Source organism: Opisthorchis viverrini, assembly GCF_000715545.1.
Source record: "Opisthorchis viverrini unplaced genomic scaffold opera_v5_98, whole genome shotgun sequence".
Lineage (NCBI taxonomy): Eukaryota > Metazoa > Platyhelminthes > Trematoda > Opisthorchiida > Opisthorchiidae > Opisthorchis > Opisthorchis viverrini.
This window is the reverse complement of record NW_008751755.1, coordinates 577,412-605,194: the sequence shown is the minus strand read 5'-3', so window position 1 is coordinate 605,194 and position 27,783 is coordinate 577,412. Positions and strand designations below refer to the sequence as shown.

Here is a 27,783-nt window from a genome sequence, read left to right as displayed (position 1 = left end):
CAGCGGAATCCCTCGTTTTTTGGGGTTTTTAACTATCACAACAAGAGATTCAGCTAGGTTCTAGATGAGTCTCTCATCAAATCCAGATCAGTACGCAAATAAGCGTACTCGTCGAAAACAGGTTCAAGTAGAACAATGGGTTGACGGAAACTCGGGGACTGCGTCTACTTGATGAGCCCCAAGAAGGGGGAAACCGGTCATGGGCTGCCGAAGAGTTTTCAGCAACCTTGTGAGTAGTTTCCTTCACGAAAAAACAGCGATATCTCGAACATCGTGCCAACTGAATCATGAGGCAGCACACGTTGTAGAACATCATACACGAGAGATTCAGTTGAGTGTCTCGTGAAAATAAAATTGATTTGCAACTGAGTGTGTTTCTCGAAAATAGTCATGATGTTGTGACAAGTTTGTCTCAGTCGTTGGCTTAGGAGTATTCGAAGAGGTTCCAAACAGAAATTTGACGGATGAGCCAGACGCGCTGTCCATAAAGAGATGCTCATCGCAGAAGTAGGCTCACTCAGTTTCATAAAGTCGCAGGCTATTAGCGTCCACCGTGACTAATGGCCCTTTAACATATCATCAGCCACCTGGAGATATTTGCTTATCATGACACTGAAAACCTCGATATCACATCACAGTTCCCCCGAAGTGTAAGGACCAGCTGAGGTTTCAACAGAATCAGAACAACTTTTTTCAGTGGATTCCGTCGTACCGTTTTCCACTTACTGACCTGCAAACTATGTCGCTTCGAAATGCTTTCTACAGGTTTTGTAGTCTTTCCTCAGAGGGTAGCATTCCTGTGAGCGGATTACGCACAAGCCGTAACCGATTTGGGGGAAGCTCTTTTCAGAATAGTCTCACCTTGAGGTTGCTTAGTTCAAATTTCAAAACATCCATAAAAGGACGCCTTCATGCCGAAATTCTGGCAAAACGCTGATTGCGGGATTGAGCCACTGTCTCGCTAATCTGAGTTGATTAGTTAATTTAGGCCCGAATTTTTTCGTTTCCGGACAAGATAACGTTACTCTCAGATCAAGCCGAGTTGATTTGTTATGTTGGCTCTTCTTTTGTTGACTCTGTTAAACAGAGAATGTGTGCGCTTTCACGGCATATTTTCTGACAACCGAGTATCGGGGCAATTCTCCTCTCTCACACAACAAGTAAATAACGTCGATGACTCACCGGGCGTTTTCCATTTTGTTTTCGTTTCACGGGGTTTGTTGACGAAATTTGCCCAGTCTGCTAACACGTAACAATATCCGCCCCATCTAACTGTGCGACTGTATCGGTTTCCGGATGCGCATGCCACATCTGCGCCGAATAAGTCACAATCAAGGTAGTTTGTACTGTGGCCTGTGCATTGGAACTACCTGAGTACCTGTTGACCGGTGAAAACGAGAGGAATATAAGCAACCGTAAAACCATCTTGAGTGATCAACCCAACCAGCTTACAGTCCGTTTGTCCTGGCGGAAAACCGTCTTGTGGAGCGTCAACCGCATCCACTACTTTCCAGAGTACACTTTTCTTTCGTTGAGGAGCTCATCACTGAAGGGACGCCCATTGTCAACTCACAGAATGTCAAACCTCACGACAAATATGCCCATTTGCAAATCAATTTGGTTTTCACGGGGTACTCATGTGAATCCCTCGTTTACGATGTTCTCCGACCGAATATGCTTCACACAGAGCGCTTCCTGTTTCAGTTGCCATGATATTCGAGATATCGCAGTATATTTTCATAAAGGAAACTGCTCACAAGGCTGGTGAGCATCGTTTATGATGATTCGTTTCAACTGAATGTGCTGTACCAGGTCACCTCTTGTTTCAGTCAGTGTGATTTTCAAAATATCTCAATACGTCGCTGTTTAGACGTGATGCACTACTCACACTGTTGCTGAAAACCCTTCGACAACTTATCTTGATGATGGCTTATCAGACAGGCGCAGTCCCGAAGTTTCCGTCAACCTTATGTTTTAATTTTACCCAAATTGGACAGATCTCGACAAATAGTCTCATTTGCACATAGATTTGTTTTTTTTTCTACATGAGACTCAAATGAATCCAGCTGAATTTTTTGTTTGTGCTGATCCATCACCTTGGTTACACAAGTTGCCGCATTTGTAACATAGGAAGTGGAATGTTAAGTCCTCGGAGCCAGTTGTGTTCTCTGTTCTAGACAAATAATTTACTGGAATAAACTTACCTGTCTAGCACGGACGAATAAAAATACTGCGCCAACATCTAGAGAGAGAGGCTAACTTGGTCACGTCATGGGCTGACTCTGTCTTCATGCCCCACGAAGTCCAACACCGCACCGTCAGCTACCTAACGGGACAGGAAAGTACCACAGACTAGGGATCATAGGTTAGGGTTCGTCCGAGTGGTTAGCCACCCTTCGAATGGGCGCTGCTCCCGATGGAAACTGCGTTTGCTTGACAAGTCGCTTGATTTCCACCCCAGGCCATTAGCGATAACAAGTGGCGTTCTGAAACGCTTCCATGATGCTCCCCTGGTTCATCGTCACTCCTATTCAGATTAAATTTCATTTTTACTGCATGACGCTGGCGCACACTCAGCCTGTGCTGTTCTGAGTTGCTTCTGATCGGATTTCGTGTGCGAGGTCTCTCGTCGTCCCTGATTTGGACTTTTCCTCGTCCTTCTAGTTATAAACGGAAGGCAAGGGCCTGAGACTGACTCAGATATTTTGGATGATTTACACGAAACCACTCGTAGTTGCTGCGAGTGTACCAAACGGGAGACTTCAAGATTCCGCCTAGAAATTCTTCCATAGTACGAGTTTTCCCAGCGAGATGGCCGAAGTGGTTAGAGCGCGAAATTACTGGTCGGAAGGTCCGTGGTTCGAACCCCCCTCTGCCTCTCGACTTCCCCTGTCTAGGCTTGAACCACCTGGCAGTATCCGAGCCTTCGTGCAACCTTCGGGTGGCATGGCAGTTAGGCACCGGAAGGGTGCTACAATTACTGATCGGAAGGTCCGTAGTTCGAATCCCCCCTCTGCCTCTCGACTTCCCCTGTCTAGGCTTGAACCACCTGGCAGTATCCGAGCCTTCGTGCAACCTTCGGGTGACATGTCAGTTAGGCACCGGAAGGGTGCTACAGCTGAACGTTTCTCCAGCCAGCGGAGTCACTCAAGAAACGGAAACAAACCGGCGACAAGCGTATTCTAACACTGGACACGCAAGTAATTACCACGTAGATATCTGAGCCAGCCATGTATTAATTAGTCTAATGGTTTTCCGTTCTGCCAGATGTGAACTACATCCGGGCCGCCACTGCACTATAAGTCTGAAACAACCCATTAAATATTCCAGCAGGCTGTATTGGAATATTCCATCGTTTACCCTGCATTTGTATCCTTCGTTTGATCTCCCCTACACTAGGGCACTTCCCAGATATTGTGGGACAATTTGGCTAGAAACGATGATCTGTTGTCTTCTGGATCGCTCAGTTCGCAACGGCACTAACATCCGGATTTCCCTAGTGAATTATTTTATGACGATCTTGTGAAGGCGGATAAACTACCTCGTCATTCCTGTTAGTTGTGGAATAAGATCGCTGTCGCGCTCAAAATTTGTCCGGTTAGATTTCTCCACTTTTGCAATCCCGAATCAAGTAGCTCGGTTGAAACTAGCGATAGAAGATGCTAAACTTGCATGTACCCAGATTTTCATACTTGCAAGTGGGCAATTCTCTCGAACTCTAATTTCAGACCCAATGTGATAGTTTACTCATGATCATTGACAATATAATATCGGTGTTTGCTGCCGTTAACATTCTACTGGTTCACTACTAGGCGCAGTTGCGCTAAACGTGTAGCCTTCTGGACTGTTCATCAGGTTGACTTTCGTGGGCACAGCCAGAATATAGAGATGTTCTCTCTACAATTTATCAGCTCTAAACCGTGTACCATAGGCACTGTGGTTCCAGCTGCTACAGTTGCAATCACCGGAAGACGGGAGAGTGTGATACCCACAGACAAGGTTTGGAAGTGATAACATATTCAGTTTGTTCAGAAATCGGATATCTACACATTGAAGGCACGAGCGCCACTGATTGCGCAATTGGGCCATTTCTGCCGGTGTCATGAGTCATTGGTGAGTTGGGTTCCGGGAACCCCATCCGGGGAGGTGGCAATTGTCGATCCTGCTAATTTTACTGGTTAGTGTTTTCATACTTCGTTTCCAGGTCATACATTGTCCACCTCTCGGTTTCTTCCTCTCAGCACAGAGCTGAAGGAAAAGAACTCTGCGATGCAAACTGTCCCCTTGCATGCAGACTACATGTCCCAACCAGCGTAGCCTATGAAGCGTGAGCAATAAATCTATCGCGGAAGACCATTTAGCGTATCTCAGCACCAACAAGCCGATATTCCCACCAGACCTAATAAATGCTTCGGAAACACCGATGATCAAACACTATCATCTTCCGTGTGTCCTCCGCGCGTAGAGACCACGTCTCTGATCCACAAAGCAGTATGGATCGCACCACTGCAGTGTAGACTCTTCTCTTGACAGACAAGTTCACGTGACGTCGGCGCCATAGGTGTCGGAGGCTGGCAAAAGCTGCCCTGGCCTTTATGATTCGAGAAATGATCTCACCTCCAGCCAGTCCACCGGGACTTATTCAGTTGCCCAGGTGAACAAATTTATCTACTGGCTCACCTGCAAGCATGAGGTGTGGGTTTGATCCCACCCAGTCTTGTAGCAGCACATTAGAATTTGCAGGTGTGAAGCGCATGCCAAACCATGTGGCAGAGTTATTTAGATTATGTGAAATCGCTCGCTTTTGAGGAGGATCTGAACCCAGGAGAGCAATATCTTCCGCATACTCAATGTTTGTGAGGGAACATTTCAATTTTCAAGGTTTCCTAGGCAGGCAGAGAAATTTCGAACGGCATATCAGTAACAAAGTTGAAGAGGAAAGGGGAAAGAGGACAACAGCCTTGTCTTACACTGCTGGATGTGGTGAACTCAGCTTGCCGAACACTGGTACGTGTCCACAGAAGTTTGCATGGAGTGTCTTTATAAGTGTACAGGACTCTTTGCTAGTCTATGTCGGTCTCAACCATGTCTAAGGTCAAAAGCTCCAGTTTCTGTTTGTCTTTCACACTATTCTACTTATACACTGTAATTCTGCATGCTAAACACGGCTCACACTACTTCAGTGCATCGTCACTATCGGTGACCTCCGTACCAGCTCGAGTTTTTCTACCAGAGCTCAGTCCAGGCATCGTGTCCCCAGTTTCCATTTGAGGCTAATTCATTCATCAATAACCGATAGGTGCGCAATCACGAGAGGTGTGAACACAATTGAGTGCTCGGGTGTGATTGCTCACGCAATGTGTTCGTTATCAGGTGAACTAATTCACATGGATACTTCACAGTTGGCAATGTTAGCGTGATGATCTTACTCGTGAGTCTCTTAACAGTCCAGAAGAGTCTAACAACGGGAGCAGGCAGTTTGATTGTTTGATCATTGTAACTCTCTCCAAAGAATCCTGAGCGAATATCGCAAGAATGCGAAAAGAAAGGCGAACAGGCTGAATCAAGCGGCTGTTTTTTTCCGGTATAAATTGATTACCATTAATTCCTGTCTCTAATGCCTCTCGGTCCCCGGATCATCGTTTTTTCCCAAACGAACTTCTTGTTTTGCTTCACAAAATTAGAGACTGCTTCGTTCGGCTGACTCTGGATCGTTATATTCTATTTTCCGATATCTTCGTCCCACTTATTGGCTCATTTCAGTAATTTTTAAACTAATTTTTCTATTCCCATCTTAACGTCGAAGACCTGTTTTCTGGCGGATGCAGACCGTGATCTTGGCCAACTTGGTGTCGAATTTAATAAAGCCTATTCACTAATCCTATCAGTGCTATAGAGTTGGCAAAACGGTCAGCTAATCTTAATGTGAACTCCACTCAACGTCAGGAAGGGTCTATTCAGCACTCGCTTTACTAATTCTCCTAGCTTTGATTCTCTTAAACGAAAAGTGACCTCTGTTAACAGGTCACACCCAGAAAATCCCTCACTGGTTTGTCAGACGAGACCAGTTATTGTTCATTAAGCTGCGAAACACTATTACGATAACCTTCAACGCTTCTGACTAGCATTACACAGTTTTAGATCATTCGCTCCCTGTTTTTCCAAGTGTACCTGTTATACCTGCTGATTCGCCAATCTGTGATATCTGCTGATGACCCGCTCCAGTGCCCCGTAACTGAAAAAAAGACTCACAGAAGGGAACACAGCAGCTATATTCCGAGCAACCGAGTGCGAGAGCAAAAGTTACACCGACCCCACGCTATTTAATGGGGACTTTCTGACATTGATCCAGGCTGTCTGATAGGCGTTAGTGAACACTCATCAACATCGATCGTGCCTCTATGAAGTGCCTGAACGCTGATCACATTCCGTCGTGCTTCTGTGGCGTGTAAGAACACTCATCAGCTTTTGCTGAATTGATTGAATGATTGATTGGCCGGCTTTCCCGCTGAGTTTTTGGTGGAGCAGTAGGTTCCACGCGTTCTGAGGTTACTTTCAGGAATCTGACCTTCCTGATAGTACCATAGGTGATCTTACGACTATGTACCGGAAACCTTCAGCGCCCGTTTGTGCCCAACTGTGGACCAATAGATTCATCATTAGTGTTATTGTACCGCTGACTCTGGCCATCCAGTCGATACAGAAAGTCTCTTAATTGGTTCAAACAAGTTCACTCGCATGCATTGGGCTGAAGTGATTCCACACAGTCACGCACAGATGTTGAATACATATCAGCTGTTGACAATAAAAGTACACCGCCAAACTGCCTTACGGTCAAAACAAGCGAAGGCGGTACTGTGGACGCAGTATCTTTCCACGGCTGATCAGCATCATCGACAGGATAAAGTGCTCATTCTTCATGTCATAGCGGCCAGACCGAGTAGGCGGGGGACGATTAGCCTCTGGCTGAAAACGACTATGTACCGGAAACCTTCAGCGCCCGTTTGTGCCCAACTGTGGACCAATAGATTCATCATTAGTGTTATTGTACCGCTGACTCTGGCCATCCAGTCGATACAGAAAGTCTCTTAATTGGTTCAAACAAGTTCACTCGCATGCATTGGACTGAAATGATTCCACACAGTCACGCACAGTTTTTGAATACATATCAACTGTTGACAATAAAAGTACACCGCCAAACTGTCTTACGGTCAAAACAAGCGTAGGCGGTACTGTGGACGCAGTATCTTTCCACGGCTGATCAGCATCATCGACAGGATAAAGTGCTCATTCTTCATGTCATAGCGGCCAGACCGAGTAGGCGGGGGACGATTAGCCTCTGGCTGAAAATCCTGACCGTAAGGCACTGGCGTTCAGCGGTGGCACACATGTTCTGACCCGGAGGGTCAGACCCCTGGACAACCTGTTATGAGAGACTATGCGAGTGTCGCACAAACACCCCCACGTCTAGCACAATAACTCACGGAGGCGCACAAACCTTCACATGACGCCTTCGTGACGCGTAGATGACGCTGTGTTAAACAAGGAGCTGAAAACTTTAGGTCAGGTCTGACATCTTATCAACCACAAAAGATCAGTCGGTCGATACTTTGTTTTTAATCATTTCAGGACCATCATGGTTCGCCGCTATCTGATCATGACCAAAACCATATTTGGCGTAAAAAACGCGGAATTATGAGCGGTTGGATTGCAATCAAACCGCACAGGTCGAAAGCTATCGTGAGCCCTTTTCTCGGTAGTACACCAGGAGGTTAGGGGCATAAGACCAAACAGAACAGGAGTAAGGACAAGCGGAAAAAATACTGTTGAGTCCAGCTAATCAAACGGCCAGTGTACTCCAATTGTCCAAGCGTGTCAAGAACTTACATGTTCCGCTCCTCGAAGAGGATTCTGTATTGAACTGCAGGCTACTGACGATAGAGGCTGCAGTGGATAGTGATCCCTATCACCCGAGAAGTGCGGATAGGAGGAGGTGATACAGAGTTGTGGGAAAAAGGTCCCATCCGCCCGGTTCTCATGGTGTGGCATGCCACTGACATGACTGAAGCGTCTGACATAGGTTGGTGACTTTCCTTAATTGTTTTGTCCGCTCTCTTTATAGTACGTAGAGGAAAGTGCCTAAGGTCATGTCAGACTTTTGCCCCCCATGATGGATCATCTCACTTTCTTTCCCATTTAAGCTCTATGGAGCGGACAATTCCGTCAGTCGGGCGGTCATTTGTTCTGTCCATTTTGGCCATCACGCTGATAACCTACGTCGACAGTTTGCCTTCTGACCCAAACGATACCTTACGCTGTGCACTGCTTGAAGCCGGCTACTCGAACTGGTCTCAAGCGGAGCGCGTAGTAGCAACTCAGGTGCCCTCCTACTCCCAGTTCCTCCGGCAAACTTGGGTCGCCACGAAGCAGTTCGGTGGTCAGTGGAACTGTTCTAGCAACGTGTCGGTTCTGGCCCCTTTTGAAAATCCCTTCAGCCGAAATAATTGCTACTTCTTTATTGTCGCAATTCTCGGCGCGTGTCTACTCACACGCCTCAGATGTGGAATCAGTCCGATCATACTGGTGAGTTCAACATTCGTACGCACTCTTCATTGCAATCGAGTTGATTCGTTCCCATTGACGTGTTTTGGCTTAGTGCCTTATGCAGAAATAAAATCTTCCATTTTTTAGTGAGACGGCTGTTATGCCCTTCAAAATACCTCAGAGGGAAAACCACATCAAGGTGAATTCTTCTGATGAGCAAAAGATTCCGAAGAGCCAGTGTCCCTAGGTAAACTTAACGTTGGAAGTGGGCATAGCTGTGCCCGATGGACTTTGATCAAGAGGTATTAAACATGGAATTCATCTTTTAAAACTAAACTAATTAACAATATAAAAAGTCCAATACGTTAATCTCTTCCGTCCAAGAGGAGATATTCGTCAACGAAAAGAAAGTTTAGTGGCATGGATTTTATCCCAAGGGGAAAAATCTGCCACGGATGTGGAACGTTTTCTGGTGCGACAAACAGCTGATTTACGGAGGAATCGTATTTCATGAACCCAGATTTATCAGTTGATCGTCATGGATAATACCATAAACCCCGCGGACACCCCGTCCGGCCTGCGAACGAGTTCAACCTGGAATACACTCGTAACATCGTCAGAGAATGGTTAAAGCATGTAGCTATGAGATGAGGCGACAAATCAGTGACCATTGTTCGTCGGGCTCCTAATAGCTAACTGTGTTGCCGAAAGGAAACGGCGCAAAAGTTTGATGAAAGATCTTTGATAGCCCACGACTGGTTTCGTCCTTCTTGCTCTCATCAGGTTGGCTCAGTCTCCGAGATTCCGAAATCGTCCAGCTGTAGCACCCTTCCGGTGCCTAGCTGCCATGCCATCAGAAGGAAGCACGAGGGCTGGGATACTTCCAGGTTGCCCAAGCCTAGATAGGGGTAGTCGAGTGGTAGAGGTCGGTTTTGAACCACGTACGAATTTCGTGAACTAAACCCGCACCAATCTAGTTTTTATGGGGAGACTCAACTGAGTCCCAATCGAATCTCTGAAATGAATGTGCTACACATAGGCTGCCCCAAGTTTCAGTTTGTATGATACTGGAAATATCGCATAAAGTACTTTTAAAACCGTTGGATGCAACTGGAACCTCATTGTCTGGTGCACGAGACAAGTAATGTTAATTCATCCAAAGCACATTGGGTGAATTTTCCCTTTTGAATTTTTCTCACGCCTTTCTTTGCTTTCAGAATGTCCCCCTGAGCACTGACATTCTATCATACACTCGGAATTCGTCTGACCGAGTTCCTCGCCCATTCTAACTTGACTTATCTTCTACCAACAGCAGCGTTATTCCAACTAAGAGAGTGTCGCATACTTTTATCGATTGTCCCAAATTATTCCGTAACGCACGATCTGTTGGTCCCTCTCATCTTCGTCTGTAATAGGTTTGACAGACGGGAGGGTCCAACTAAATTAACCTTACGAATTCGCCCAACACAGGTCGACGTAATTAACAAAATCAGCAGAACTGGTTTCTGCTTGGAAAGATCTATCTAGATGGTCCGTTCACATTTCACTCAAACTATGTAGTGTGATGTGTACACTGAGCACTCCAACTGTCACAGACTCCCGAATAGTGTTTGCAATGAAGTGAAGTGGGAATACACAACTCTGGGCTGCAGACGACAATTATGGGTTTAAAGAGGGAACCGAAAAATTCATATCATTCATCACCGCAGTTAAATCATGGTAGTGATTGGTACCATTCAAGACGTGTGAAGGGTTATACTCATTTGGTTTCAGGCAAATTAAGTCAAATGACTCAAACAGGGTAAGTAGAGTTCACAAATAAGCCAGATGTGTCAACTCCATCTGTACCGTGCAACTCGACCCCTGTCATCATCATCATCATCATCATCATTGACAGCATGACATCAGTGTTCAACACCGATGCTTCACTGCCGTACAACCATGACTTATTTGAAAGCCTTATTGTAAAGAAAAGAATAAAGGTGGATGGGGGAGGGACTTAGTGCTAGCTTAACACAATCATTCCGAGGTGCCTACACCTCCAGACATTCACTCAGGCAATCTGGATAGAAACTAACAACAAGAACGCCACTGACATCGATTGGCAGTCATATCTTCTAGTGTCTCCAACCAGGCACAGTGAGGATCACGCGGTCCCCATCCTGGAAGGCGAGTAGCACCGACAGCACCCAACCGTTTCGTGATCTCCTTCATACTCCTCTGCCAAGTCAAGCGTTGGCCACCTCTCTGTTTACGCCACTCTGAATTGGGCATGGAAAACAGCACTATCTTCGGCAAATGATGGTTCGGCATAGGCAACACATGTCCCACCCATCGCAGCTTCTGGTGCTGGACACATTCTTCAATGGAAGTACCCGTCGCACAACCGAGAACACGCCTATCTCAGTCTCTCGTCGTGCCTAGTGCGGGTAATCTGGTCCCACTGTGGCCTCAGTTCGGAGGAAGTAGGCTGTGTTTCTAGGAATGAAGCAAGCCGATAAGACACCTCGCACTAGCAGACAATGTCGTTGGGTCACACTGGCGTTCTGTCAGAAAAGAGGTCACTGTATATCTGTCATAAAGATGTACTAAGTAGAGCTATAGATTACCGTTTTCCCTTTAAGCCAGTTTTCTATGGAATGGTGCCTGTATGCACGGGTGAAAACAGCGCTTATTTCAATGTTGTATTGATGTGCATATGGAAGGAATTAAATCTCGAGACAATCAACGTTAATTACTTGTCTCCCTAGTGAGCGATGTCTTTTTCAGAACCCTACTGTTTTCCCGTGCTTAGCGTGTTTCGTGCTCCCGCCCACGCCTCAACTTCCATCCGCTACCGGTTCAGCGGACTCCTGGGAGGCAGTCCCTGGTTTTCGATCCATGAAATAGTTGATCTTGACAGACGGACAGGAAAAGCACCACGTGCCCACACATCGGTCGGATTGGATATCGTTTTTTTGCTAACCTTGAAAAAAAATCGCGCCATGTGGCGCGTGCGGACAACCCGACCAAATTTATGTTTGTCTCGGCATGTAAACATTTGGCGGACGATCGACCCTTTCTAGACACGTAAGTAAAGATTCGCTAAAACGGATGGAAGAAAGTAAACTTTGCGTTCACATGGTCGCACTATTAGAGCATTTCTGGATCAGGAATCAACGTTACTTCAATTCGTGGAGTGATGAAATAGAAAGTGCTGTTTGGCTTCACCGATTGGTTGGTGCTTCTCCGCCGCAAAGGGACTGGATCTTATCGTGGTTTCGTGGTTTGTGTACTTCCGTCACTCATTGAGTTGAACTGGGATGTCACTTGGACATCTACAGGGTTCCTCATTTGAAGTTGGTCAATGGACTAACAAAGAAGTCTTCTGGCCATCCAGGCTGGGGGTCCACTTGTTCCACATCATGTGTCGGTACACGCCGACACCCACCCGCTGAATTGCGGTCAGAGTTTGAGCCAGAGGCTTTGGTTGAAGGATCTCCGGTCTGGGCGCAGGTCTTCCAACCGTATTCCAGTCCACGTACAACCATGAAATTCACAAAATATATTGTCATGCTTCATTGGCCGTAGCGCGTTGTCATCAGCAGGATCGCCTTTCTTGCTGCATAAGCAGGACGGGTAATGTTAAAGATAGGTTACCAGTGACGCTTCCCAACACGAGCTCATACCTTGGTTAGCTATGCCTTGAGCCGCCGTATTTGCTCGTCCGTCTTTGGAAACAGTCCTGAGCAAGAGAACAATTTTCAAACATCGAAAGCCAGTTTACTTAGCTGCTCCTAATGTTCGCACTGCGAAGCAAACACGACAACAAGCAGCCGTCGCACTGGACTCCCCCGGATTGATAAAAGTTGTTCGCCAGAAATAAGAATTCCAAACGGAATTGCTATAGTCGGGTTAACTGCGCCGCTGTCTTACGTTTCCGGATTCCGGCTGCGCTGCTCTGGTAATCCGGATGCCGCTACAGTTGAACTGGGATGGGCCTTCCGTCACGAACAGACTCGAACTTACCGTAGTGTGACGGTTTTCGCACCTTCGTTGAGCTGCGCGCCATTGTAGCTCCAGCATAATAAAAGACAAGTTGAATGCCCTTTTGCAGCGAGCTGGAAGCTCAGTTTTCGTTGCAATTGTCGGAAGTCTGAATGCACGAGTGCGCAAGCTTGGCGCATCTCAGACTTAATTAGGCGGTCGACCTGGATTGGACTCGGTGCGTACGGACAATTGTAAACGACTGCTTCAGCTCTCTGCTGACTGCGAGCTGTTTCCGATACAACGGAAAATATCTGGCTATATGCTGACCTTCAACAGCGTACCAGACACGAACTCAGATTGATCAAATCGCCATCACTTACGGATGAATAACTGTCTGTCACTCGTTTTGAAAAATAAATGTGGATTCCAACAATGAGCTCACAGCGCTTAGACTTTTGTTTTCCAAGTGCGTATGCAGTGCGGACAAATCACCTAGCAACTAGGACACTGGCAGATCCAGATATTAGATGAATTCACCAAAATCGTCTTCTAGACTCTGTTCCAACTGCTCCATCACCAGCTGTGAACTCATTGAAGAACGAGATCGCCACCTCTTTGCACAGTGCTGGGAGTTTTGCTTGTGGCTACCAGGCCCACACAAGTACTGGATGTCAAACAGAACGGTGGCATGGCTCGGGTCTCGGAAAAATATCCCGCTGACCACGTGCATAGTTTGCTCTAACGAGTCATCAGACAGCAACTGTAAGTGACTGTGCGTGCCGACCGTGAAGCCTGGTTGATATGAAAAGCTAAAGAGGCCCAGAGATCAGGGAGTGCCTGAAGATTGTTTCAGGTGACCGTTTGACCGGCACCCGGAAGCCGCCTGTGAGCGAAACAACCAAGAATCTAAATCATTGGACCATCCTGAATAAAAAAGGACGCCTCAACCGGCGGACCGAACACTCAGAGTAACGACGGTCGTTGGCACACGCAGCCAATCATTTGGGTCCTATAGCTGAAGTGGAAATCTGGATTGAGAACCTGGAACCCTCTACGGCCTCGGAGGTTTATGTTCTCTCGAACACCACCGAGATCCTGGTCCGAAAATCCTCCCACTCACATTGTTCAAAGATGCGCCTAAAGTCCTCAGTCAGCGCTTGTCTGATTTGTCTGCATGCATTTAGGAAAAGGTCGAAACGCGGCTCATTCGTTGCCCTATGATGCCTCGTGAAACACTGGCTGGAGAGCAGCAAGCGGAATTTTGACCTGCCAGAGGTCGCGTTTGACAAATATTCACACACATCAGGTGCTGGAACCAAGGAGTGCCCCGCAAGTTTACGAACACAGGTTCTGTGTATTCTCAGACTTCTGAGCGTGTGAGATAATACGAAAGCTCTTCAAAAGCCTCCGTACAAAAAGTGATATCCATCAATTGTGCCCACTCTCTCCATTCCGGTCTAATTTCGCGATCGAGGAGATAATGAGGTGAACGCTAGAAGGCCTCCAAAATCCTGACTTTCAACCAGCTTCTGACGAAAATTTTGTCCATATGCGGACGACATTGTCCTCGTCTTTGAAGGGTCGAAGCCACAGATGTCTTTGGAATGAACTGACCAAAGTTTTTTCTTCCTCTGGCGAGCATTTTGCGCCCACAAGGTCACTTTTCTGGACACTAAGTCACTGATCACTCCACTTGTAATCCAGGTGGATGCTCTCGAAATTCTGGGGTGGTTTACTTATCTTGAAAGTTGTAGTACTTCCGTCTATAGCATGACGTATGAGGTCAATGCTCGAATTTGAGATACCAAAGCGGTACATACTTGGATCTCAAGGGATGTGTGCATCAGTCTATAGAGCGGGTAGTCTTGTTGCGTGCCTGTGAGACAGAGCTCCTTGAGACTGCGGGATTAGAGACGATATGCATGGCCAGTGGAGAGCGTTTGCAGCAGCTGTCTGTTGACCACAGACTCTTCCTTTGCGTCACCAACTTCTAGAACAAAGGTTGTTGGACCGCATGGTTTTAATCCAAATAAAATAATAGTACAAAATAATCGTCCCGCCGTAGCACCCTTTCGATGCCTAGCTGCCATGTGAACGGGAGCAGGCACGGAGGGCTGGGATACCGCCAGGTGGTTCAGCGTTTCCCGAATCCAACTAAACGAAAGTGCCATCAATTGCCAGTGGTGATCAACAACCGTCACTACTCCTGGAATACCTGCATGAACTCGGACCATGCACCTGTCCTGTGCTGCCTTTCATTGCACTTATCGGTTTAGCGCAAGATATCTCACTTGGTGGTTGAGGCTCGTCGATCCAGAAGGCGAGTAGGTTGATGAAGACCGACTACCCAAACGCCAGTATGCTTGCCTGATATCGACTGATAACGATCTCTGGAGCGAGCTATCCAGAGCTGTACGTTATGCTGGATCGTCTGCTTGCTGTACAACCCGGCCAACCTCTTCCGACTATGGGACATCGGATAGGACTTTGGATTTCCTGCAGGTCGGGAAACAGATATCCTTGCGTCGTAGCTCAATCATAGCTCGCGTCACAGTGGTGAAGGCACCAGCCCACGGATCTGAAGGCACGTGGTTCAAACCCAACCTCAACACCTCGACCGCTGTTGTCCGGGCTTCGGTAACCTGGCAGTATCCCAGCCCTCGTGCCTGCTTCCGGCGAAACGGCATCGAACAATCTGGCTGGTTCGATTCATTCCCGTCCTAACCACAGTCCAACTCGATGCACCGCCATCTGACAGGTACAACTGACTGTACAGTCAGCAGATGTGAAAATGCACGATAAAATACAGTTTTCCGGATATCCTCATTGGAGTGAGGACCCAGTTGAACGAAGGAAGCGCTCGGGCTGGTGTTCACTGGAGACATTTATCGTATTCTTCCGGGGTCGGAAACAGTTGTCAGCAGAGGATTTATGTACTGATTTTGGTGAATTTGCTGCTGCGGTTTGTACTGAGCCGCATGTTCATCCACCTGGACGCCTTGTAGCCGCGCTACACTCGAGGGAATGAGGCCAGAGGTTTAAAAGAAGGGTGAAGTTCCAAATCGATCAGCATGTCCAACTGGTGGCCACTGATTGTCGATTCAGTTGGCAACCGAACCGGAACCTCTCCTTGTGGAATCAATTACGCCTCTCCTTATGTTTGGGCGGTAATTAGAACTGAACATCTGATACAGTGTATTCAAAAAGCCTCGTGATGACTCGTACAATACATGAGACCCACCGTGGGCACACACACCTATGACCAGCTACCGCGATGGTCTAGGGCGTCGCTCCTGGCGCAAGTGCAGGTTTCGTGCTGCAGGGGAAACAGAATGAAATGGCGGGGCTCTGCCGACACCGGTGGGAACAGCCTAGCAGTTGGACTTAGTGGCGTCCGCTTCGGATAGACTGGGGGCTGCCGTACTGGTAAGCTGGATCCCGAATACTTCCGCGTGCCGTTCTTTAGTTAGGCATGGCAACTTGTTTCAATCCGGACAATGATGATAGCTGATTTTACTTATAGCATCATCGTGCACTTAGCACACTAAATTGCTCAAAATGCTAAGCCATGTCCCCACGTTTTTGGCACGGAAATTCACTTTTAGCGCTCAGCTCTCTGGTGACCTCAGAAAATTGAGGCTAATCTGATAAGCTTACTTTGTCCGGCATCGTGTCACCGACGCACTACTGTGTGTCCTGTGTTGGTCGACCAACCCGATGCGAACAGCACAGACACGACCACAGTTGCCGCAGATCCAGCCTGTTCGGCCTTCGGGTTGCACAGCTCCTTGTTTCCTGCACACTTTGCCGACCGCTGAACTGACGAATCCCCAGTCCCTATCCCTGATAAACGAATGTGTGGTTGTCCAACCGACCAGCCAAGTGTCTCGAAGTAGAAGCAACCGAGGGATGGACAGTGGGTGACTTGGGAGCTGAGTTGAAACCTGCCGCCTAGCTGGACTGAGAGTCCAGGACTCAACTCACCACTGGTTAATGACACTGACCGACTTGGCCCGGTCACGCAGTTCTTGGCGCTCCTGTATCAAAGCAACCCCGTTCAATGCGTGGCTGCTCAGTTTCCCAAACGAACTCAACATGACATCACACCCTATGTTTGGGTTCACCTCCCACGTTGTCCCATTTTTTGGTGATTGAAACTAGCAGCCGGACTCAACGTACCCTTCGCAGATGGTTTATGGCTGATAAACTGGACTCAAATGATCAGTTGTCTGGAATGCAAAACAGGATGAATACGAGTGAATGCCCACTGAAAATCTTTCTTTACTTCAGATCTGCTGAGCATCAAGTAGTCAGGTTTACATTGAACGAAGGGGGCTTAAAAATACTCGGTGAACTTTTGCATTGATTTGTTCGTAATATTCACAGGAAATTTCCTTCGTATCGATTACTGTCGGCAGGCAGCACGAGGGAAGCACCAAAAACAAGCACGACTACCCGTTCTCAAGTGTGATCACATTTGAAATTTCAAAAAATCTGGCATTTTTAAGCTATTTTCAAATGCAAATGTTCCTAAATTCCACACTCAAAGAGTTTAACAGACAATGGCTCTTGCCTCTTGTCAGTCTGTCATTCACCAGCGACACCAGCGATCTCTGACGTCATGTGTCGTAAAACGAGAAGATAAAAGATGGGATTTTTGTGTGTATCAGACTATATATTAAAAGTAATCAATTATCAAAGTTGCACACGGAAAAGAATTTTCGCCGGTAATAGCTTACGTCTCTTTTTTTACAGTCCACTCTACAGCTGATAAACTGGACTCAAATGATCAGTTGTCTGGAATGTAAAACAGGATGAATACGAGTGAATGCCCACTGAAAATCTTTCTTTACTTCAGATCTGCTGAGCATCAAGTAGTCAGGTTTACATTGAACGAAGGGGGCTTAAAAATACTCGGTGAACTTTTGCATTGATTTGTTCGTAATATTCACAGGAAATTTCCTTCGTATCGATTACTGTCGGCAGGCAGCACGAGGGAAGCACCAAAAACAAGCACGACTACCCGTTCTCAAGTGTGATCACATTTGAAATTTCAAAAAATCTGGCATTTTTAAGCTATTTTCAAATGCAAATGTTCCTAAATTCCACACTCAAAGAGTTTAACAGACAATGGCTCTTGCCTCTTGTCAGTCTGTCATTCACCAGCGACACCAGCGATCTCTGACGTCATGTGTCGTAAAACGAGAAGATAAAAGATGGGATTTTTGTGTGTATCAGACTATATATTAAAAGTAATCAATTATCAAAGTTGCACACGGAAAAGAATTTTCGCCGGTAATAGCTTACGTCTCTTTTTTTACAGTAGAACCACTCTACAGTTGACGGAACCGGTTGAAAAAGGCCGTTCCGGTGAGACTGACATTGTGGAGAGGAATGAGTTGTATCAGAAATCACCGAAATAAAACGGTTACCGTTTAAGCTTAGGGCAAGGGAACCGTGTATCCACTGACGTGAGGACGAATGCGTCCCAAATTTCGTGGAACCCATTCTGATTGTCTCCTTTCTCGGCCGTTTTGCTCCCGACATCGTTCACCACTCCATCGACTCTCGCCCCATTCCGCAGTCCACTTATTCCCTCCCTGGTTCATCATTTTCTGCCGAGTTTCTCGTTTTATGTCCGGTCAGCTCAGACTTTTGCCTGGGCAACCCAGTCTTGTAAACTCTTCGCCCCTTTACAGTGGCTATTTAGATGCGAGCCTCTAACTTGCTCCCCCAAGGAATAATCGCGCCATATCTGGAGCGAGGCCATTTACGCCTATTCTGCAATTCGTGACCAAGTTTCCAGCCTGTTTGCCTCTTTTTACTGATTAATGTCTTCCGATCCATTTCCCACCGTCAGTTGAACTTTTCCTCTTTATTCTGTCGCTACTACAACGGAACTGCTAATCGGAAATCTCATCTATTTTGCTAATTCGATCTGACCACCTCATTTTAACCGCTTTTACTGGATGAAACCGCCCGTGAAGCGTCGTTTTCCGATCACAAACCAGACAGAGGATAGTTTAGCAACTAGAGGCTTTTGAGGTGATTTACCATCTTCCCCGTCACAGAACTAGGGACGACTTTCTACCCACGTAGCAACTGTATAGTTTTTACCCTAACTTTACCATCATTTATTTTTGGAGAGCATGGTCACAAGTGAATGCAACCGACGAACGCGAAAGGGTAACAGGAGAATAGGGAAAAAAAGAGAGAAACGTCTCACTCGAAATCCTTCCAAGAACAGTTCCAATCTGATGAGTTGAATCCCAAACTATGTAAAGATTTTGATATGGAAACACGCGTCTGGAGACCAACAACCGAAGAAAGGACAAACAATGTTGAATGCTCTTCAAGGCGCGGTAGGCGCTAGCACAGTCAAGACTCGCATATCAGGCACAAAGTGCCCGTCATACTGGGTCTGGTGTGAGATTAAATGGCAAAAATGTACCTTCAACGCTATGTGCCACGCATAGAAGTGTCATAAGTACGCAGAGAGCCCACAATGGTAAGCAAACACGAGCCACTGACTGCGACCTTAGGAAGTTCCAGTCCAATAACAGCCTTAACGGATTGAGGAAAGCAGCTGACAAAATGATATGGCTTTTTGTATAGGATACCTGGTGCAGAGATTTGTTGGCAGTTAGAAGTGAGACTACGGAGCACTTGCCTAATGTGTGTGTGAGGTGATCGGTACCCATTTTTCCCGGTTAGGTTTTTTTTTTAAATTGTTAACCTGCCATTATTTCTGCGTCCCTGCCACGTCGGGTGACCAGTCAAATAACATAAGCGAGAGATTCAGCTGGATCTCCAGTTCACACCGAATTCATTTTCGGATAAATCGACTCCTGGTGTTCCAGTGGAGACCAGGGGACTTTGTCCATTTCCTGAGCCCCAAACTCATCGAGCTCATTCGAACTGATGCCCCCTCGACCGGTGACAAAAAGCTTGCAAGCTCGGCGACCAGCTCAACAGATCACCCTGTCAACTGCCAGCAAATACAGCCTAGCTAGCTATCAATATTCCGGTATATTCCCAAAATAACATCTGTCCAATATTTGTATGCAGTTCACTGAGTTCGTTGTTATGACGTATAGGTGAGGATAGAGTGAATTTCAGGTCAGGACACGCCCTGAAGACATGTTAATGTGATGGCCTTTGTAAACTACAGTCAGGTCTTCTCATCCACCATGTTTGTAGACCTTGTTTCCTACTTTTCATTCTGCTCGCCTTTGTCGTCCCATTCCATCCCACAAACTAGGTAGGCAACCATTGGATTGACTGACGTGTATCACAATTGGTTCTTCCACACATCACGTAAGCTCTCACGCACGGTCATCCACACATCACGTAAGCGCATGAGTCACGCACGGTAAATGGCCGTCTGGGCCAAACCGTTATGACGGTATCGGTTGTCCTCTCCCGCCTGCCGTTTATTGACGGACTGATAAACGTTGCGCTGGACACACAGGCTGTCTGCGGCTTGGTCCGTGGGTTGGTGAGGCCGATAGGGTGTAGGCTGGCGATGTGTGACGGGGCAGTTTTTGTCGCACTCTATCACAATATGGCTTGGCGAGTGGATAGAAAGTGTGGGGTTTTCAATACGACGACTACCTGTGCTATCCTGTCCGCGTAGCAGACACTACCAGCTTGAACGGTCACGAAGTCATCAAGTTACACTAAACATTGCACTTTAGATTTGCTTCGAGTCTCTTGCGTGGTACTCTCATGTCAACTCAGTGCTACAGAGAGCCTTGGGATGCACTGAAGGTGACTGATCAGCAGTACCCAAAATGAAGAAGTAAACTTCACCAAATATGGTGGATTTTGGGAGGAAAACTGCAACGCTACAGTCACCTTTAATGCGATGGTCCCCTAGTCAAACATCGACCATTTATCAAACTACAAGCAAATGATCGACCTGTTCGTTTCGTCAACTTTGTGGACCGAGCGCTTTTGAGATCATGGGTCTTGTAACCTTACCCAGCAGGTGACGTACAAAACGGCCATTCAGCTTATAGGCGATAGAAACAAGTTCAGCCGAACCGTTTCACAGATCTGCACTCACTACTCGTGTTCAGTCAGTACCATTTGATAGGACGCATCTGTTCCAAAAACTCACGTCCCGATGAAGCCTCCGAGCACAACTGCGGGTTTTTGGTATATTACAAACATGACCGACGTTCCTGAACCCTCGTGACGGTTGTACCCTCACCAGGATCGATCCTGGTGGTTCGGTAAGATCAACCGCTGAACCCATTCACAAGGATACAGCTTTGTCTTACTGCCTCAGACGTCAGGTCTGATAAGGCTAGGAGAGGATTTTTGTCAACATTTGAACCCACTGTGTCTGAAAATCTTCAAAAATCTACTGTGGGTTAGCGATGAACCCATTCACAAGGATACAGCTTTGTCTTACTGCCTCAGACGTCAGGTCTGATAAGGCTAGGAGAGGATTTTTGTCAACATTTGAACCCACTGTGTCTGAAATTTTTCAAAAATCTACTGTGGTTTAGCGAAGCGTATTTTACTCAGCTGCTCATTTTCGCCGATCACTGCCTAATCTACAGCATGCTCTTGTAGTAACGATTGCCTCAAAGCACGTTTGCTACACAGTTTAGATACCCGGGTGTGATGGTGAACCTACTTCCGCAACACAGTAGAGCGGCCGGTCAAGTTTGTTTATCTTTTTCAACATTCTCAGCCTTGGAACAGTGCGACGGAGCAGATGATTTCTGGTCATAAATTTGTCATACATAAACTCATCTCCAAAGCAGTTCGCTAATAAGTCTGAGCCATAGCCTTTCACCTGTCAATCGTCCCAGCCAGTGTAGATCTTCTTTTCCAATTGAGGAAAAAAACCTAACATCAGCTCAAAGTGGCCGAATCCATGGAACGCTGCTAACTCACCTGGGAATCACAACACATGGTGCACATCGCCCAACAAAGTTGCACGGACGAGGCTTTCGTGGACCGAAATCTATTTTGAGCATAAGATATTTAGACGGATGTTGGCAAGGCTTCCAAAGTATTCCCCATCATCGAGTATTACGGGCAAGAGTTTGACAAAGACAACAGAAGGCTTCAGCGTTCTGATAAGGTTACAGTGATTGACACATCAATGTGTCCCGACGCTTGTCAGAAAGTTTCACAGCACGGAAAGACTTGGAGACAGAAAAAGACAACTTGGCAAGCACAGTACTCTCACTGAATTTTTAGCCTCCTAAATACGTGACACACCGGAATTCGACGTTTGGCACGACAATGCACTAATTCGTTTTGGTCGATCAGAACTATACTGAGGACCCATAGATTTAAACAGGTAGAGAAACGAAGCATGCCGGATCGTGAAAAATGTGAACGTTCGGGACGTGTTTTAACCCCGACTAGTCAATATTTTGTCTTACTGGGGGGGAACAGAACCTTTACGTCATCGGGCACAGGTGAATCGGAAAGCGATCAGTACCTGCAAGACTCTCTGCAGACCATGTTTCTTGATGTGGACTTGGATGTCATGCACGTGACCCGCATTTTTTGAAGGACAGATCAACACTTGGAGATCGGCTTAATTGAGGAAATATCTACTACCTGTTCGCCGCAGCTGGTTGAACGAGCGTTCTCCTTACAACGCACTCATCATTCGCCCCGTTCTGGACAAACGACTCCCCCCTTAGTGGATCGGTCAAGGTTGACGCAGGCGATGACCGCCGCAATTATCTGATGTCATTGCACCTAAATTCGTTCTCAGATATTATTCAAACACATGTGCGTGTATGGACCCATACCAACAGACTTGGGTCGATAAAGGGACTCACTAGAATGTCTTTCTCTGCAGAAAATTAACGAAACTTTTTTCGAAAGAACACTAGGGTGCAAACAGTTGAACCGGAAACTATTTCAACAAGCTAGACTTACCGATAAATGACTGACGAACAAGTGATCAATTTGCTATTTTGTAGGATGGTTAATTCAGTCAACAGCATATCTATTGTTGGTCTACTGTCGCACCACATGATTGTGAAGAAAAGAGGTGGAGGAAACTGGTGTTGATCCACTGAGTGACCTCTGATTGTTGATCATCTGAGTGACCCCCTATCACGTGATCGACGGCTGAACTAGCAGTGGTTCCTTGATGTGCAACAGGTGACCGACTTTTCTACCTAACTTTATCTCCGGAGATTAGTATCAGGATGTCATGTGTGGGATGACCAACAGGTTCAAGCTGGCGTATAACAGCACGTAACCAAATTAGCTAAGAGGTCATCTCATCCACACTAGTTCACTAAAGTCTCCTGGTTTGTACACTTCCATCTAAGCAATCTTCCGTTCAAAAGCAGGCTTGGAGCATGTCGCCTGAATTTGGTCGATCGCGCCACACTGTTGCGGGAATATGTGCAGGCAAAGCAAACTAACCCCCCCTCATCATCGCACCCTACTGTGTAGGAGACGTATGTCAAATCCGATATGCATTCTCCGATGTCTTGGCGATCACCAGTAGATCTGTGGGGGCCAATCATACGGTAGACAAAGCAACCCATCCCAGAGGCGTGGTGGCAGATGAAGAGAACACGCTGCACCTGTATTTGACACATCAATGTGTCCCGACGCTTGTCAGAAAGTTTCACAGCACGGAAAGACTTGGAGACAGAAAAAGACAACTTGGCAAGCACAGTACTCTCACTGAATTTTTAGCCTCCTAAATACGTGACACACCGGAATTCGACGTTTGGCACGACAATGCACTAATTCGTTTTGGTCGATCAGAACTATACTGAGGACCCATAGATTTAAACAGGTAGAGAAACGAAGCATGCCGGATCGTGAAAAATGTGAACGTTCGGGACGTGTTTTAACCCCGACTAGTCAATATTTTGTCTTACTGGGGGGGAACAGAACCTTTACGTCATCGGGCACAGGTGAATCGGAAAGCGATCAGTACCTGCAAGACTCTCTGCAGACCATGTTTCCTGATGTGGGCTTGGATGTCATGCACGTGACCCGCATTTTTTGAAGGACAGATCAACACTTGGAGACCGGCTTAATTGAGGAAATATCTACTACCTGTTCGCCGCAGCTGGTTGAACGAGCGTTCTCCTTACAACGCACTCATCATTCGCCCCGTTCTGGACAAACGACTCCCCCCTTAGTGGATCGGTCAAGGTTGACGCAGGCGATGACCGCCGCAATTATCTGATGTCATTGCACCTAAATTCGGTCTCAGATATTATTCAAACACATGTGCGTATATGGACCCATACCAACAGACTTGGATCGATAAAGGGACTATTAGAAGGTCTTTCTCTGCAGAAAATTAACGAAACTTTTTTCGAAAGAACACTGGGGTGCAAACAGTTGAACCGGAAACTATTTCAACAAGCTAGACTTACCGATAAATGACTGACGAACAAGTGATCAATTTGCTATTTTGTAGGATGGTTAATTCAGTCAACAGCATATCTATTGTTGGTCTACTGTCGCACCACATGATTGTGAAGAAAAGAGGTGGAGGAAACTGGTGTTGATCCACTGAGTGACCTCTGATTGTTGATCATCTGAGTGACCCCCTATCACGTGATCGACGGCTGAACTGGCAGTGGTTCCTTGATGTGCAACAGATGACCGACTTTTCTACCTAACTTTATCTCCGGAGATTAGTATCAGGATGTCATGTGTGGGATGACCAACAGGTTCAAGCTGGCGTATAACAGCACGTAACCAAATTAGCTAAGAGGTCATCTCATCCACACTAGTTCACTAAAGTCTCCTGGTTTGTACACTTCCATCTAAGCAATCTTCCGTTCAAAAGCAGGCTTGGAGCATGTCGCCTGAATTTGGTCGATCGCGCCACACTGTTGCGGGAATATGTGCAGGCAAAGCAAACTAACCCCCCCTCATCATCGCACCCTACTGTGTAGGAGACGTATGTCAAATCCGATATGCATTCTCCGATGTTTTGGCGATCACCAGTAGATCTGTGGAGGCCAATCATACGGTAGACAAAGCAACCCATCCCAGAGGCGTGGTGGCAGATGGAGAGAACACGTTGCACTTGTATGCAAAGAGAATGTGCAGCAGGTGACGACAGCTCACAAGCAGGTGTGCTTTGTTCTTCTTGCAGATACGGTGCACCGCTGTAGGTGGAGATCGCAGAGATCCGCCACTGAAATGCACAATGTCTAATTACAATGAAAACTTTGGGTGTCTCCATACTCGCCTCGGGCTACCAGAGGAACAGGAATGGACCTTACCGATGGCGTCTGAAGCGCTTCTTGTTATCCAGTGCACCATCCCTAGCTGGACCAGTGGCGAATCAGGTTTTCGATTTTATCAGCGCGATACTACTGATAGACACAACTTAGAAGCTTATTGTACTATGAAATCGCAATTTGGTTTGCTAGTTATTCTATCAACTGTAGTTTTGACGTCGGTCTGCCCTACACAATCTTATACCCGCATGCTTCATACCACTATCACGGAGTCGATCCAGGTAAAACAAACACTTGCGACCGCACCCACCTTGAAGAACGACCATCTCCCTGACTGTTCTGGGGGCTGCTACAGAGTCCAGGGGCCGTCCATGCGATCCAAGGTATCCGCTACCTGCACCCCTAGATTCTCATTTCACCTGTTTCCTTCTCAGTAGTTTTATTCCTCAACTTAACGTTCGGCGCCTCCATTTTTCACACCTCCCAGTCCGAAAAGTGTAGTTTCTTATCGCGGTCAGGATCAAATGATCTGTGGGCACACCCCTTGAAAAAGCCTATCCAGGATTTTTTGAAATGTTCCGTTCGCGGATATGTTTGACGATCGTGAAAGCATATAAACTGCTTGGAATAAACAAGTATTGCCAGCTGATTAAACACTGCCACCGACCAAGGACTACTCGACCCTCCGACGCGTGGGATTCGCCTACTCCCGCATCCAAACCCCATTTACGTAGTTTGTGGGCCAAAGCCAACACGAACCCCACCCATTTCAAACTACACCGACCCCTTCATGTTTTCATCAGCCCCTCCCCCCACACACATCGAGGACAAAATGACCTTTATTTAAGTTTCAAACCGAGTTATCTATTTATTCCGGTCCCAACCTATCGGAACTCATCACACGTTTCGCGGGCAGGCTCGAATATTCCAGAAATCTCCATTTTCACTCTTTACTGACCCCGCAGCCAGCTTAGTTTTCACGTGCTATTCGACGTTTGGCATGGCAATATTTACCGAAAGTCTTACCTGGACAAGGGGACAAACTAATCAAACGCTGAAACCGACGCTGCTTATCGACTTATACACATTTGGTTTTGAGATCCAGTCACCATTAGCTTCAGTGGGAAAAAGCTTTACCTAGCCTTCAAAGAATGGGCTTTCAATTTGCCATATAAAGACATGTTGAGGCATACATTCCAAAAAATACATTCCAAAAATATCTCCTCTGTAATGAATATCTGATTGACCGGTTGGTCCATGTTTTAGCCTCAGCCCACAAATGGATCAATCTTGAGAAATGGTCTCCGAGTTCATCGAAATTGAATCCATTCCAAAAAACACCATCTAGCAATTAGGAGTCGAAGAGTAAAACTGCAGAGATTTTATTTCAATTGTTAGCTGTCACGAAGTTCTGAATTATCGTGGGCGAGATGACTCAAGTGTTTAGAGCGCGAATTTACTGACCAGAAGGTCCGCGATTCGAACCCGACCTCTGCCTCTCAACATTCCTTATCCGGGCTTGGGCAACTTGGCAGCATCCCGGTCCTCGGGCTTTCTCCGGGTGGCATGGCATCTAGGCACCGATTTTTTTCCCGGATTTTTCTTTCATTTAACTTGTCTGCATCTTATTAGCCCTGTCATTTTTGTGAGTAGTCTTCAATTATTCACGACTCTGATTCGTTCTTTCGATTTTATTCTCGCACTTTACGCCTAAATTCAACTTAGTTTACCCAGCTGATCGACTGACTGTACTCTGGTCAGGAACAACAAATTTTTTATGCAGCATCTTAATCAGAATGCCTCTTGGTGGCACATACCATTCTATAAAGCCTTTTTCTGACCATAAAAGACCAGAATCCGTTGTTGTTTACTATGTGGGTGAAACAAGCGAAAGATTGTTTTTGCAGTTGAATTTGGCACGGTTGTTGCTGCCAGAATGTGAGTTTGTGGACCTATCGAACGGGGGACGCGAAAGTATGGTTTGTTTCCGTTCCACACACCGTGGGTGATTTACCGGCAGCTTGGCTTCCCCAGGGAATGTTGGATTCTCTATCCTTCCTTACCAGGTTCAGCACACTTGTCGTACTTCTGCAGACGATCATCGGATTTCGCACGTCAAATAAATAGTAATAATCGTACCGTTGTAACATCCTTTCGGTGCCCATCTCCCATGGCACCCGAAAGAAGCACGATGACTGGGTTATTGGCAGGTTGCCAAAGCCTAGAGAGGAACACTCGAAGTGCGGGTTCAAACCACGGAGCTTCGGGCCAGGAAGTTCGCACCTTGACTACTGAGCCATCTCGCCTCAGAGAGGTGCACCCGAGATGGGTTCGAACCACGGAGCTTCAGGCTAGTGAGTTCGCTCCTTGACCACTGAGCTGTCTCGAACATCGAACCCAACAGGTCATAGTTCCACTCGTCTGAATGTTTCCTTGTTTCACAAAGGTTCACAAAAATAATTTTAAAAAATAGTGATAATAATAGATTTGGCATTGAGCAACATTTCGGTTTCTACTTAATAACTTCGTCAATCCAAATGATCAGATTGATTGAGTACTAATCCGTGAGACCTCTTTCAACTAACAGACTGGATCAGTGGTGAGTGGTAGTTGTTAGGTCTTTGTTGCTTTGTTTGGTTGGGGAAATTCAACATTGATTCAAATCGGGCTTCGGGATTTGCACCCCCTGGTTTGAGACATTAGTTTCATTTTCTTCACCAGCTGTGTCGGTGTGCGTGAACCACTAAACGTCTATCTCGGATCGGTTAGGTTGGAGGAGATTCAGTGAGCTTATCAGTCCCTCTTTTATCTTCGCATTGACCGCCACCACCTTAGTCCTTGCCCAGAAACCTCTACATTTTTCACTCTGTGCCCAATGTTCAGTACGTGCCTCGCCATTGCCGAGTCTTTATCTGTTACTTGATATCCACTCGTTTTTCTGGGGTAGGTTTGCATTACGCTCCGCTCATGAGGTCTGTGTTGTTGTATGGGTGCGAGACATGGCCTCTGCGGACAGATGATGTGAGGCGTCTTCAGGTTTTCGACCACCGATGCCTCAGAAGCG

General features: G+C 46.6%; 1 protein-coding gene across 1 annotated transcript in view; it reads left to right on the top strand.

The window, feature by feature from the left end:
- The window catches only part of T265_05312 (hypothetical protein), a gene marked incomplete at both ends in the record, with an annotated part of 75,717 nt that overhangs the window by 22,100 nt on the left and 25,834 nt on the right, over positions 1 to 27,783 (top strand). The window contains one exon of the mRNA XM_009170295.1: positions 8,202 to 8,583. Within this exon, the coding sequence (XP_009168559.1) occupies positions 8,206 to 8,583 (378 nt within the window). The remainder of the gene's footprint in view (positions 1 to 8,201; positions 8,584 to 27,783) is intronic.